At 31.9% G+C, this 12,996-nt stretch overlaps 1 protein-coding gene across 1 annotated transcript; it reads left to right on the top strand.

Moving 5' to 3' along the window:
- The first annotated feature begins 373 nt into the window (after positions 1-373).
- Positions 374-6,797, top strand: LOC132268866 (potassium transporter 5-like). The gene is made up of 8 exons (XM_059769755.1): positions 374-640; positions 796-1,027; positions 1,831-2,079; positions 3,002-3,052; positions 4,607-4,867; positions 4,994-5,161; positions 5,246-5,500; positions 5,590-6,797. Exons 1-8 carry the CDS (start codon positions 467-469, stop codon positions 6,540-6,542), a joined length of 2,343 nt encoding a protein of 780 aa, XP_059625738.1. The 5' UTR covers positions 374-466; the 3' UTR covers positions 6,543-6,797.
- Positions 6,798-12,996: the final 6,199 nt, after the last annotated feature.

Here is a 12,996-nt window from a genome sequence, read left to right as displayed (position 1 = left end):
TAAAATATACTTTGGGAATCCACTCTAATTTGGATCATGTGTCATCGATGATCAATCAAAATTAATGTGTAATTCTTCTGTAGAAAATACTTTGTGAAACCAGCCTTTTTAATTAGACTACGGGCAGAAAAATCTAATAATTTCCCTTCCAATTTTTTGATTAAAATTTTTTTTTTAATCAAAAATTTTCCTTAATCACAGAGTAGTCTTTTTCACCAAAGTGATGACTGATGGGGACCAAGCTCCGAAACCCAATGTGAGAGGTGGTGGGATGATAGTTTCACACGTGCAGTGGCCGACTTTATAGGCTTTTAAATACCACTCCTGACTCACCAGCTTCAACATAATAACACCCACACCGTATACCCCCCTCTCTCTCTCTCTCTATATATATATAGTGTGTGTGTGAAAGTGTGAGTTTAGTTTTAATTTCAATCTTGTTGTTGGGTGCAATATATTTGTGGAAATGTCTAGTCCTGATCATGATCATGTAGTAGAAGATGGTACTGGTGATCATCAAGCATTTAGCCAGAAACCACTCAATGGAAAGAAACTTTCTTGGCAAAAGCTCAGGCGACATGACTCTTCGGATATTGAATCAGCCCAGATTCAAGGCCATCACCACGCTCACAACTCCAAGGTACATATATATATATATATATATAGCATACACAGTCACACATGTTGGAAATATATATATATATATATATATATATATAGCTAGCGATTTAGAGAAATTAATTAAATGAAGGATGATTCTGATTGATTGGGGGTTATATATATGGAATTAATAAGGGTACTGTGGAGTGGTCGGTGATATTGCATCTAGCATTCCAGAGCCTTGGGGTAGTGTATGGAGACATCGGAACCTCGCCTCTTTACGTGTATGCCAGCACTTTCAGTGACGGAGAAATTAAACATAATGATGACATATTAGGTGTTCTCTCTTTGATCTTCTACACCCTCACTCTTATTCCTCTTCTCAAGTATGTCTTCATCGTCTTACGGGCAAATGATAACGGAGATGGTACGTATGTCAAATCCAACCTATATAGTTTTTGTTTCATATTCTCATTCTTGATTGCCTGTTGTAAAATTTATAGTGTTTATATATATATATATATATATATATATATATATATATATATATATATATATATGCGGCTTAATTTATAACTGGCATAGTAGTTGATCGATCGAACTTAAAAACTCATTTGATCATAGAGAAAATTAGTTGGTAGGGGATTATATATATATACACCACACTAATATTGTATACTTTGTCCAAGTGATGATTATATTCCTCCCTTGGTTGGTAAATATCAACGCTAGCTAGTTGATTAATTAATGTTCTTTGTATTGCATTTTTGACACGATTGACCTAGACATGTCATGCATGCATGTTAACTGAAGATAGAATCAAACAAATAAATAATTAAAAACCCCAAAAAAAACAAATAAATAATTACTCCCCTCGATCTGTTTTTTTCCGAGGACCAATTTGATATCCGAGGACTCTCGGAGCACTAGTATGTATTAATAAAGGGAATGTGGGCTCCACCAGCTCAGGTTTTAATTCGTAGTTAGATGATCGATGTTCCTGAATTTTCACTGTTGGCACAAATTAACCAGGGAGGAACTTAACCAGCCAGGCCAGGTCTGTCAGTGTGTGAGGAGGAAGTTTATAATATGAATATCAGATATTTTTATAATATGCATGAGTGAGGTTAATTGGACTCGTGAGTCGTGAAGTCTCTCCTACTTAAACTTTATATATGTATATATATTTAATAAATTATAATGTAAAAAATAATTAATTAATTATTTCAGGAGGAACATTTGCATTGTACTCTCTACTATGCCGATATGCGAAGGTGGGTTTGATCCCGAGTCAAGAAGCTGAAGATCGAGAAGTGTCAACTTTTAAGCTTGATTTGCCTAATAATCGATTGCTATTAGCGTCGAAGCTCAAATCTAAGCTAGAGAATAGCAAGTTGGCCAAGTTCTTCCTCTTATTTGCCACAATGCTTGGCACTTCTATGGTCATTGGTGATGGTGTCCTCACACCTTGTATCTCAGGTTTTTTTCTACTTATATCATTCATTTCTACACACTTTATTTATTGCATTAATGTACATTTGATTCAATGCTTCGTTCAGTTTTCTAAGATAACACATAAAAAAGAGAAGGGAAAAAAAAAATTATTATAATATTCATTTGATTAAAGACTCTTTGAAAATATAATAAAAGAGAATAAAATAAGGACAATGCTTAGTTATTCACCTGGTGAGTAGGGTGAAGCTATTCACCTCCCATGTGATTCAATAACAAAATAGCACATCACATTTAATAATAAAATAATTCACACATTTCTCTGTTTTCTCGAATCAATCATCGAATAAATGTATATAGTGTTTTTAGGTGTGGATTATTTTATTATTAAATGTGATGTGCTATTTTGTTATTGGACCACAGAAGAGGTGAGTAGCTTCACCCTACTCACCGGTGAATAGCTAAGCATTTTCCATAAAACAATCTTTACAACCATCTAAAATTATTTTTTACAAAATTCTTAAAAATTGTTTTCAATAAAAGTAAACTAAATATTTAGCGATTGAAATCATTAATTACTTTTTGTTTCGTTTGGATGTAGGAAAAAGAAATTCTATCAATGGTAGTGGGTTGGGATTATTTTCAAATTGTTGGTTGACTAATTGTTATTTTACATTTTCACGGCAAACATTTCATATTATAAACAAAACACATCATATACCATGTCTATTGATTTTTAAAAACTAGTATAAAAAAAAAAACACCAGAAATGGCAAGACGTGTTATAAATTACAACGTGTTTGGTTTTGTCCATTTGTGCCAATGCTGCCAACTATTTTGGATGGTCATGAAGACAAGAGTTTCGTATTTTACCCTCTAATTTATATGGATGACTATATGGTTATGATTTTTGACTAACATATCACATGTTTTTCCTACTCGACGGCAGTGTTATCGGCTGTTAGAGGGATCAAGGAAGCTACGTCCTCCATGACAGAAGGTAATATATTCCACGTTATATATATATATATATATCTCGCAATCTTAATCTGATTTTTCCGTTGGAGATGCATGTATATACCAGATATTACTGTGTATATACACGTATTATTAATATATGTATATTGTTCTATACTTTGACTATTAAAGTGCTGACGTTACTGTTGAATCCAATGGCTCAAGTTGTTACTAAGCTTTTCAACATCACGTCACCAAACTTGGAATCTTTTTAAAAACATAAAAAAGGACTCATAATTACAGTTGTTTCCTTATACTAATAATTTGTTCCCGAGGGTATCTTCGTATATTATAAAGAGAAGGGTATCTTCGTAGTTTAATTTTAAATTCTATGCTTCTATGTTGGAGAACTTCAGACTTTTTCTTTTTATTTTTTATAAATTTCAATTTTAAGACTGTGATTCATACTTCTATTTACAATACAATTTAAATTGTACATTTTTATATATATATTTTTTAAGCATTTGATTCTTACGTGCTTGTGATAATAGTTGATTAGATTACAACCTATGTAGCATGGATACAGACACGAATACGAACACGATACGATACGGATATTTGAATACATCAAATTTTTAAAAAGTATAACACGGATACTGGACACGGCTACATAATAATATATATTTTTATTATTATACTACTTTGTCATTATAATATTCATATTATTTATAGTATTTATATTATTTTTAAAATTATTGGTTAGACTTGTGTTAAAAATATCCGAGAAGTATACTGGAAGGGTCGGCAAAGTGTCCTGGAAGTGTCCGAAATAATAAAATTAATTTTATTTATGGACACGTATATAAAGTGTCGGACACATGTCTGAGTAGTGACGGTGTCCGACACGGGTACGACTCCTTCGTAGAAGTGTCCGTGCTTCCTAGATTACAATATAGTTGAATTGTTGATCCAATGAAAATAAATAAATTATATTATAAATTTTAATTTACTATTAGAAATAGAAATTAAGGGCATGTTTGCTTTTTTTTTTTTTTTTTTTTTTTGTTTCGGACAGTACATTATAGCAAGGCAAAAGCACGAAGCATGTTTGATAACATTTGTTGTGATTTGAATAGTGTTGAAACGCTTTCGAAAAAGAGACCAAAATCGGAAGGATAAAATTGATACTTCCGGTTGCTTCCACACTGTAGCAATAAATAGTATCCAAAAAAAAATCTAAAATAACCTTTTTAATTTGTCATTTCATTTTTTCATTTTTCAAATTTGAAGCATTTTTTTATATATATAAAATGTTTTCAAGTTTTTGTTTTCAAAAATCTTGCAACAACCATATATTACCAAACATGCTTCCAAATAGTATTACATACATTTCAAAGCAGAAACAATGTTTCTACTTCGGAGAAAAGCAAAAGTATAAAGCAACAGTGATTTCCAAACAAGCCCCAAAGGAGTTTAAGAAAATTAAATAAATATTTTTTATGATTAAAAAAAAACATCAAATAATTGAAGTATCACTACTTAGAATCTGTCAAAATAACGACTAACAAACCTATTATATACATGGATTTGTATGCAGAAAGGATTGTTTGGATATCAGTTGCCATCTTAGTCTGCCTATTCATGATCCAAAGATTTGGAACTGACAAAGTTGGCTACAGCTTCGCTCCCATAATATGTGTCTGGTTCGGTCTCATTGCTGGCATTGGCGTCTACAATTTCTTCAAATTTGATCCCTCTGTAGTTAAAGCCATCAATCCAAACTACATCATTGATTATTTCGAGAGGAACAAAAAACATGCATGGGTTTCACTTGGTGGCGTCGTACTCGCTATAACAGGTTGGACTTTCTTTTTTTTTTTTGTAATTTTTTGTTCGCCCTAATTTGATGAATGTAGCAAACCTGAAAGAAAAAATAAATAAATAAATAGTTGTTGAACCATACATTATTATGTGCAAAATGCAGGAACTGAAGCATTATTTGCGGATGTTGGACACTTCACTGTTCGATCAATACAAATAAGTATGTGCAGTGTTGTCTACCCAGCACTCATATTAGCTTACACTGGACAAGCCTCTTTCCTTCGCAAGCACAATGAACTTGTCAAAGATACCTTCTACAAGTCCATACCACGTAAGTAATACATATATATATATATGTCCATTCCATTCTTTGATCTATTTCCTGCTTTAGACAATTAAACTAAATGCAATGCAGACGCTTTGTATTGGCCAATGTTTGGTGTGGCCATATTGGCGTCAATCATAGCAAGCCAAGCCATGATTTCGGGGACCTTCTCAATTATCCAACAGTCCCTCTCTCTCGGCTGCTTTCCTCGTGTTAAAATTGTTCACACATCGGCTAAGTACGAGGGACAAGTTTATATCCCTGAAGTCAATTATCTTCTCATGCTGGCTTGTGTTGGAGTCACTGTTGGTTTCAAGTCTACTACAAAGATTGGCAATGCATATGGTACGTAATTCACTACTCTAAACATTTCTTCCGATAGCTATATACGTAAGGTTGAGACTGAGAATTAATTTGTTGCATTGTATGTGCAGGGATCGCGGTGGTGTTTGTGATGACTCTAACATCAGCATTCCTAGTACTGATCATGATCATGATATGGAAAACCCACATACTTCTGGTGATTTCATATGTTCTTGTGATTTGTACGGTTGAATTTCTCTATTTAAGCTCAGTCCTCTACAAATTCGATCGAGGAGGATATCTACCTTTGGCTTTCGCAATGCTTCTAATGGCTATCATGTACACTTGGAATGATGTGTACCGAAGGAAATACCTTTATGAGCTAGATCACAAGATTTCTCCTGAGAAGGTGAAGGAGATAGCTGCTGATACAGACTGTTGTCGAATACCAGGACTCGCTATCTTCTACTCGGAGCTTGTTCATGGAATTCCACCCATCTTCAAGCATTATGTGGAAAATGTACCTGCATTGCACTCCGTCCTCGTTTTTGTGTCAATCAAGTCACTACCCATAAGCAAAGTTCCAGTAGAAGAGCGAATCATCTTCAGAAGAATAAAACCAGATGAGCTCAATGTGTTCCGTTGTGTTGTGAGATACGGATACACTGATGCACGCAATGAACATGAGCCCTTTGAAAGGATGTTAGTTGATAGGTTGGAGGAGTTCATTAGAGAGGATTCGATGTTTCGTGCAATGGTATGCAATAACCAAAAGGATGGAGAAATAGATGATGGATCAGGTAATGATGATAACGTAAACGAGGATTCAAAGCAAGCTGAAGCTGAGAAACAAGTAGATGCAATGGAGAGAGAGATTGAAGTAGTGGAGAAAGCATGGCAAGCCGGGGTTGTTCACTTGATGGGTGAGAATGAAGTGATTGCAGGGAAAGGAGCTAACATAGGAAAGAAGATATTGATAGATTATGCTTACAATTTCTTGAAGAGGAACTTGAGACAGACTGAGAAGGTGTTTGATATACCTCACAAGCGCATGCTAAAAGTGGGAATGACATATGAGCTTTAGACCATCAATCAAGCTAAGAAAGAAGAAAATTCAGCACACTTGATGTAGTTATATTGTAGAGAACAATAAAAATTACAGTCTAGCCTCTATACTTGTGGAGAGGAGATGAACCTCTGCAGATTAACATAAAGTGTAATATATGCTTCCCTTGTCCAGTAAGTGATAGCACAGTTAAGTGTCTCGTCAATGTAATGTAAGAATAGTCTTGAGTGCTAAATTTTGTTATAATATTGTGAATCTATTTGGATGAATTGATGCAAGTAATTTCAATTTAGATTAAACTAAGTAAAGACCCTGTAGTAAAAAGAACAAATAAATAAGACAATTTTCAGTTTTCAGGGGAAAAAAAGAAGAATGAAAGACCTTTTGTTTCTGCCTTAAAGCTAGTAATTTAATTATCAGCAAATTAAAGAAGACTACAGTATAGCAGAGCCAACACAAATTTCAAATTTACTCGTAAACATGTATAAAAGTAACAATAATAAAAGAATTAGCTAATTTGAATGCGCGCTTTGAAATTTGAGATAATTGAAATTGTTAAAAACAAGTTTTAAACTACAAATATTGTAGAACAACAATATTCTTGGCTTTGGAACAGCTAAGTCTTTTTGAAATAATTCCATTTGGATAATATAATTAATGCAAAAACATTGTAACATCCCCCGATTACGGAACACGGGTTGATCAGGTCCGCGTACAAAACCTAGGGACATCAAACAATTAAAGTAATAAACGAACGCGGAATACAAAATAATAAATAAGAAATAAATTAATAAAGCTGAAAGAAAACTAAAATAATTAAATGAATAATTCCTCCGTGAATAAAATCATTTAATCCTCAAATATAAATTCTCCAATACAATACAACTCGAGAATCCTCAAATATGAACTCCTAATTAAATTCTTTATCTAAAAATAAATAATTGTCTAAAAACTGGAAGAACTAAACAGAAGATAAAATTCTATGTTGATGACACTAGAAGAGTGAATTTGACAAGTCTCTAATCTTACTACTGACGAGAACTTGAAAAATATAACAATGGTGCGTCAAAACCCACAATAAGTCTTTTCTACGACAACCCAAACAGAGAACCAAAGAAACTACACATCTATAACTAACTTATACAGTAGCTACATAGTCGATAAGTATATATAAATATACACATTAAAGACTCTCACTGAAGTAAACCGTGTAGTGGGTATCTCATGCAAATCGCACACAAAGGTGGTCACGAGTCCTCCTTCTACCAGGGCACACACAACCCTAATTCAGCTACCTATCTCAATTGGCAATATACGCCTACATCCTAATCACTGATCCTGTGATCTCAAGCTCATATCGTGGTATATATCCATATATATATAAATTCATATCATATCCATAACAATAAAATTAACTATCCGCCATAGTCTCTCAATGTCATGTCATCCACATGATTCTGTGACCTGACACGAAGAAATGAGACTGAACTTATTAGCCAGTCCATCCACATAAACCAAAATAAAGCCATATCCTAACAACGGCATACATTGAACCAAATCTGACAGTGATCCTCAAGCAAATCCTAACACACACACACACACACACATATATATCATGTCTCGAGATTATAAAATACAGATCGATAGATATGCAATTGATTATAATCATATTATATCATAACAGCGTATAACATAATATTATGTTATCAAATCATATGAATGACTTATAATTTATTTAAACTTCATACATCATGTATCAAATATAAACTGAATCTTAATTATGTTGATATTTTATTTTACAGCCAGGTAAGCATTCTCCAAATATATCACATGCTGAACATTTAATCTCAATTGTTAAAACAACTTAAAAAATTAAATTCATATATTTTTTAAATAATTCAAATGCCATGCATTGTTATGTTCAAGCCTATTTAAAATTCACGTAAGATCATCCTGAGTCCCTTTTTAGTGTTCGAGACCTTTAATAATCAATTTGGAGTCATTTTAAGCATCCTTATCAAAATTCCCCAAAGGGTGCCCGAGCACTGTTTCATCTTTAGGGTGCACGAGAACCCTCCCAAGGGTTCTCGAGCACTGTTTCTCAGAAAGGGGTGCTCGAGCACTGTTTCGTGAAACAACCCAAGATACAACATTTTAAACCATATTCTCCATTGTTAAGGATCCTAAAGTATGTTTCTAAGTCCCATCAACACACAAGCACGAAAATACATCATTATTACATGTAGAAATCCATTAAAAATTAGATCTAAGCCATTAATTTATCAATTCATATAACAAGAACAACCATGAACATAAACTCATAAAAACCTATGTTCTAGATTAATTTAAACATGAATTCCAATTTTAATAATCCTTTAAACATCCATAAAGATATACTGGAGACATATAGACCACATATCTAAAGGATAAGTGTATAATAAAGAACTTGCCTTAAACTTTCGGATCGAAAGATAAATTTTTTCTTCCTTGTTCTCGTTCTCTAAGGGTCCTTATTCTTTCTCTTCCTTCTCTCTCTAGCTTTCTCTTTTTCACTTTCTAGATTTACTCTCTATGTATATATATATAAATAAAATATACTATCTATATTTTAAACCTAAAATATATTTGACAAGTAATAAACTAGGTAACTAATTAAATAAAATATTATTTTTAATAAGAATAATAAAGATATATATATATATATATATATATATATATTAATGTGTGTGTGTATATATATATATATACGCCATTGTTCTGGGAAAGAAGATCGCACAAGTTTAATACTTCTTCATCCAATAAAATTTATCTTATCTTTCAAAAAAAAAAGATCGCACAAGTTGACGAATTGATCACACAAACACGTGGCTCTAGACTAGCTAGCAACTTGTTAACCAGTCTCAGTGGTACAAAAACAGAAGACTTCAGGTACTTTAAAGTCCATTTTCATGGTTCAAAAATGAGGGCAAAGGCTCATCTTTGTTGACAACCATAAAAGTACCCAAACATGTTACAATGTGTGGTATATTTGTTTTTTGAATTTCATTTTGATAATATAATGCAAAAAGATGGAGAAGGAAATTTATTTAATTAATTGTATTTAAAGTTTCTTGATTAATAAATATTGTGTCAAACTCATACCATGTATTCAACACAAATGTAAACCGCCTCTGAGATTCATTCTTTAGTAAAACCAAAGCACATAAACCAACCTTTAACATTGGCTTATACTATGTATATATCGATTCACAAATATCAAATAATATATATACCACATTTCCTAATCTTATGATCACAATCAGTTCTCATGAAATACAAAACTCATATTCGGATTCATTTGTCTTTGTTGTCGAATATTCCTACGTTGACATGCATATCCAAAATGCGTTTGCAAAATATATTTAATACGTACTGATGGTTAAGGTGCCAACAAAAATAGAAAGGCTCATACACCTTCTTTTGAACTCATTACAACCAAGAAACCAACCCTTCAATATTATATAATACACACACAGATAGACAATATATGTGTGCTGAATAAAACGAACTATGTATCCGTCAGCTCTTTTTATTTTATTTGAAATCGGAACAAAGCTTGGACAAATGGGCACAATAATTGTGGATAATATAATTATATAATACATAAATAGATTGTTATTTGAATACCATATCTTACTTTTGGCGCATGTGGGCTAGCAAGTCTTACCAAGGTGCGTTGGAAAAACCAAGATCGAGATCGAGAAAGAAAAGTAGTGCAAAATAACACATACAAAAAATCAACCACACATTAATAATTTAAAATAAAAACAAGAAACCTATTAATATAGAAATGAAAATGATATGTAAAGTGATTGTGACGTTAATAATTTAAGTTTAAGTTTTTAATTAATCGAAAAAAGAAGTGAGTCACTGAAAAGATCACATACAGCTCTACAAGCATACACAAAACCCATTCCCATTTCTCACTTAAAACGCGTAGAGCATGGACTAACTATCAAAACACGTTTAAAAGCGGCTTTTCACCGACCCCTCAACATTACAAAGAGCACCAACAGATAATAACCAACCAAAAAATGCCTCTCAAACAATTAAGTTGGTATTTCTCATATGGCATAACGGAAGTATTTGAGAGGTAAGTTTTTGAGATTTACTTTTTGAATTGCACTCCTGATTTAAATAGTGATTGTGTTATGGGGCCGAGATACATGTTCTAAAAAAATTAATTAAGTTAATATAAAACAATTACACAACAATTTATTTTTTATTTTTTTTATTATTATTTTCTAACAAGACAAAGAAAGTCGAAATCTGTCACTCCAGAATCCACCGGAGACACTATAATTTGTGGTTGAATTTATTATGTCAATTTTTTTTTTTCCTTAATAAATGTACTAGAGTTATACAATACATTAAAGAGTAATTTAATTATCATTATTACAAGCCCGATTACCGGCTGGTGGTAGAGTAGGCATTTTGAATTTCCCTTACAAGCTAGAGAAGTTTAGGTTTGTATTAATTATCATACTATTTGACAAAAAATGAGAAATAAATTAAATTATTACGAAATATTAGTTTATCCTAATGTATTACAGTAATTAATTAGCATCTCGCTCTGAGTTGACTTGTTGAGAACTTCATTGAGCTTACGTAAATAAAAAATAAAATAAAGTAAGTCTTTTTTCATAAAGAAACAGAGGGTTTAGTTAGTTGTGAGGACCGTGAGGTTACTCCATTAAAAAATCAATTTTGAAAACACGAGATGGAAAACAACTCCAACGAGAGAATATACTACCACCACACAACTAAAATGCTGATTCTTACACTCTTCATTGTTAGGATTAAACATAAAATAAACAAATTACTTGTAATAATTGATTAAGATTGGACTAATTAGGATATTCCGTAAATGTAACGTTATAGGATAGCTAATGGTGCAACTAATATTAATTCTTGAATTAAAAAAAAAAAAGTGAAATTATTGTTCTCATAAGGTCATCACTCAATTGACAACCGCACCAATCAGGAAGAAGTATAATAAAATGGTCCAACCTAAATGGAACAAACTTCTGAGGTTGACTAAATTTATTAAATGCATTAATTAATAAATTCTGCTTAATTTTTGCTAACATGCCTTTTCACATCCGCCTCTTAATTTTCTCTACCGTATTCACCACATGTACGTGTGTGTATGTGGGTACAAAGAAGGCGATGCGAACTCAAATTTGATGTCTAGTTTCATATGCCCACTAATATTCCACTATAGATTTTTCATAATAAGTGAAAATTAATTAACATGCGTAAAAAAATCAACTTGTTTCTGGCATGGTGGACCACTTAATAATAGTATGCATGGAAAAAAATTGCACCGAAACAAATTCAAATTGTTATCCAGACTTTGACTCTCAAATTCATTGTATCCTTCTTAGGGTTTTTGTCGGTCAAACATGAGAAGCCTTCCCATGAGGTGGGTGATGAGGTAGCAGCGAAAGCAGACACATATCTCACGTGACTAAAATGAACATCCTCCCTCTCCCTCGTAGAAACTTCCCCAACTACTACTCACTGCGCTAGCCTGCGATCCAATAGTCCTCCTATATTGGTTTTTGGTATCAAATTTGAGAAGAAACAATTTTTTTCTTTAAAGAAAACATTTTGTAACTTATTTTTTTAAAAATCATGCAAGGATTTTTATTTAACCACCACCATTATGATTACACCAAACATTATCTCACTTTCCTAGATATATATATATACATATATATATTTGAAAAGCTATATACAAATATATTAGCTTACTTTTTCTTATTTATTTTGTTGTAGTAAATGATTACATACAAAACTACCCACCAAAGAAGTGAACAAACCTTCTAAAGCTACTACAAAAATATAAACAAACTTTTTTTTTTTTTTTTTTTTCCATAATTAAACTTTTTTCACTTTTTATTCTTAAACTTGAAAATTTGTTAGATGTTACTAGTTTAGTAGTTCAGTTCAACGAAAATAATATTTTGTTTTTTTGCCTCAATTTAATTCCAAATCTCTTGCGTGCAGTGTCATAGTTTGATCTTTCAAATAAGATAATTCTCCCAGTTTCTTAGAATATTCTTTGTAAATATACTATAATTTGAACTATGTGTCATTTGATAGTCCAATTCAATTACAAATAATGCTTAAAATTCTTTAATTAGAATATACTTTGTGAATTTACTTTAAATTAGATCATGTGTCACTTGGTTGTTTCGGTCAATAAGAATTAATGTTTACCTTCTTTTTTTTTTTTAGAATATACTTTGTGAATTTACTCTAAATTGAATAATCAGTTCAATCAAAATTAATATTTAATTCTTTTATAGAAAATACTTTTTGAAACCAGTCTTTTTAAATAGACTCTGAAAGTGGGCAGGAAAATCTAATAATATTTCCTTACATTTTTTTTTAATCAAAATATTACTTTTATCACATAGAGTAGTCT

The sequence above is a fragment of the Cornus florida genome, unplaced genomic scaffold (assembly GCF_030987335.1).
Source record: "Cornus florida cultivar Cherokee Brave unplaced genomic scaffold, ASM3098733v1 CherokeeBrave_3.0.0_Hap2_Chr08, whole genome shotgun sequence".
Taxonomy (NCBI): Eukaryota; Viridiplantae; Streptophyta; class Magnoliopsida; order Cornales; family Cornaceae; genus Cornus; species Cornus florida.
The sequence above is the reverse complement of the archived record's forward strand: the minus strand, read 5'-3'. Positions and strand labels throughout refer to the sequence as shown.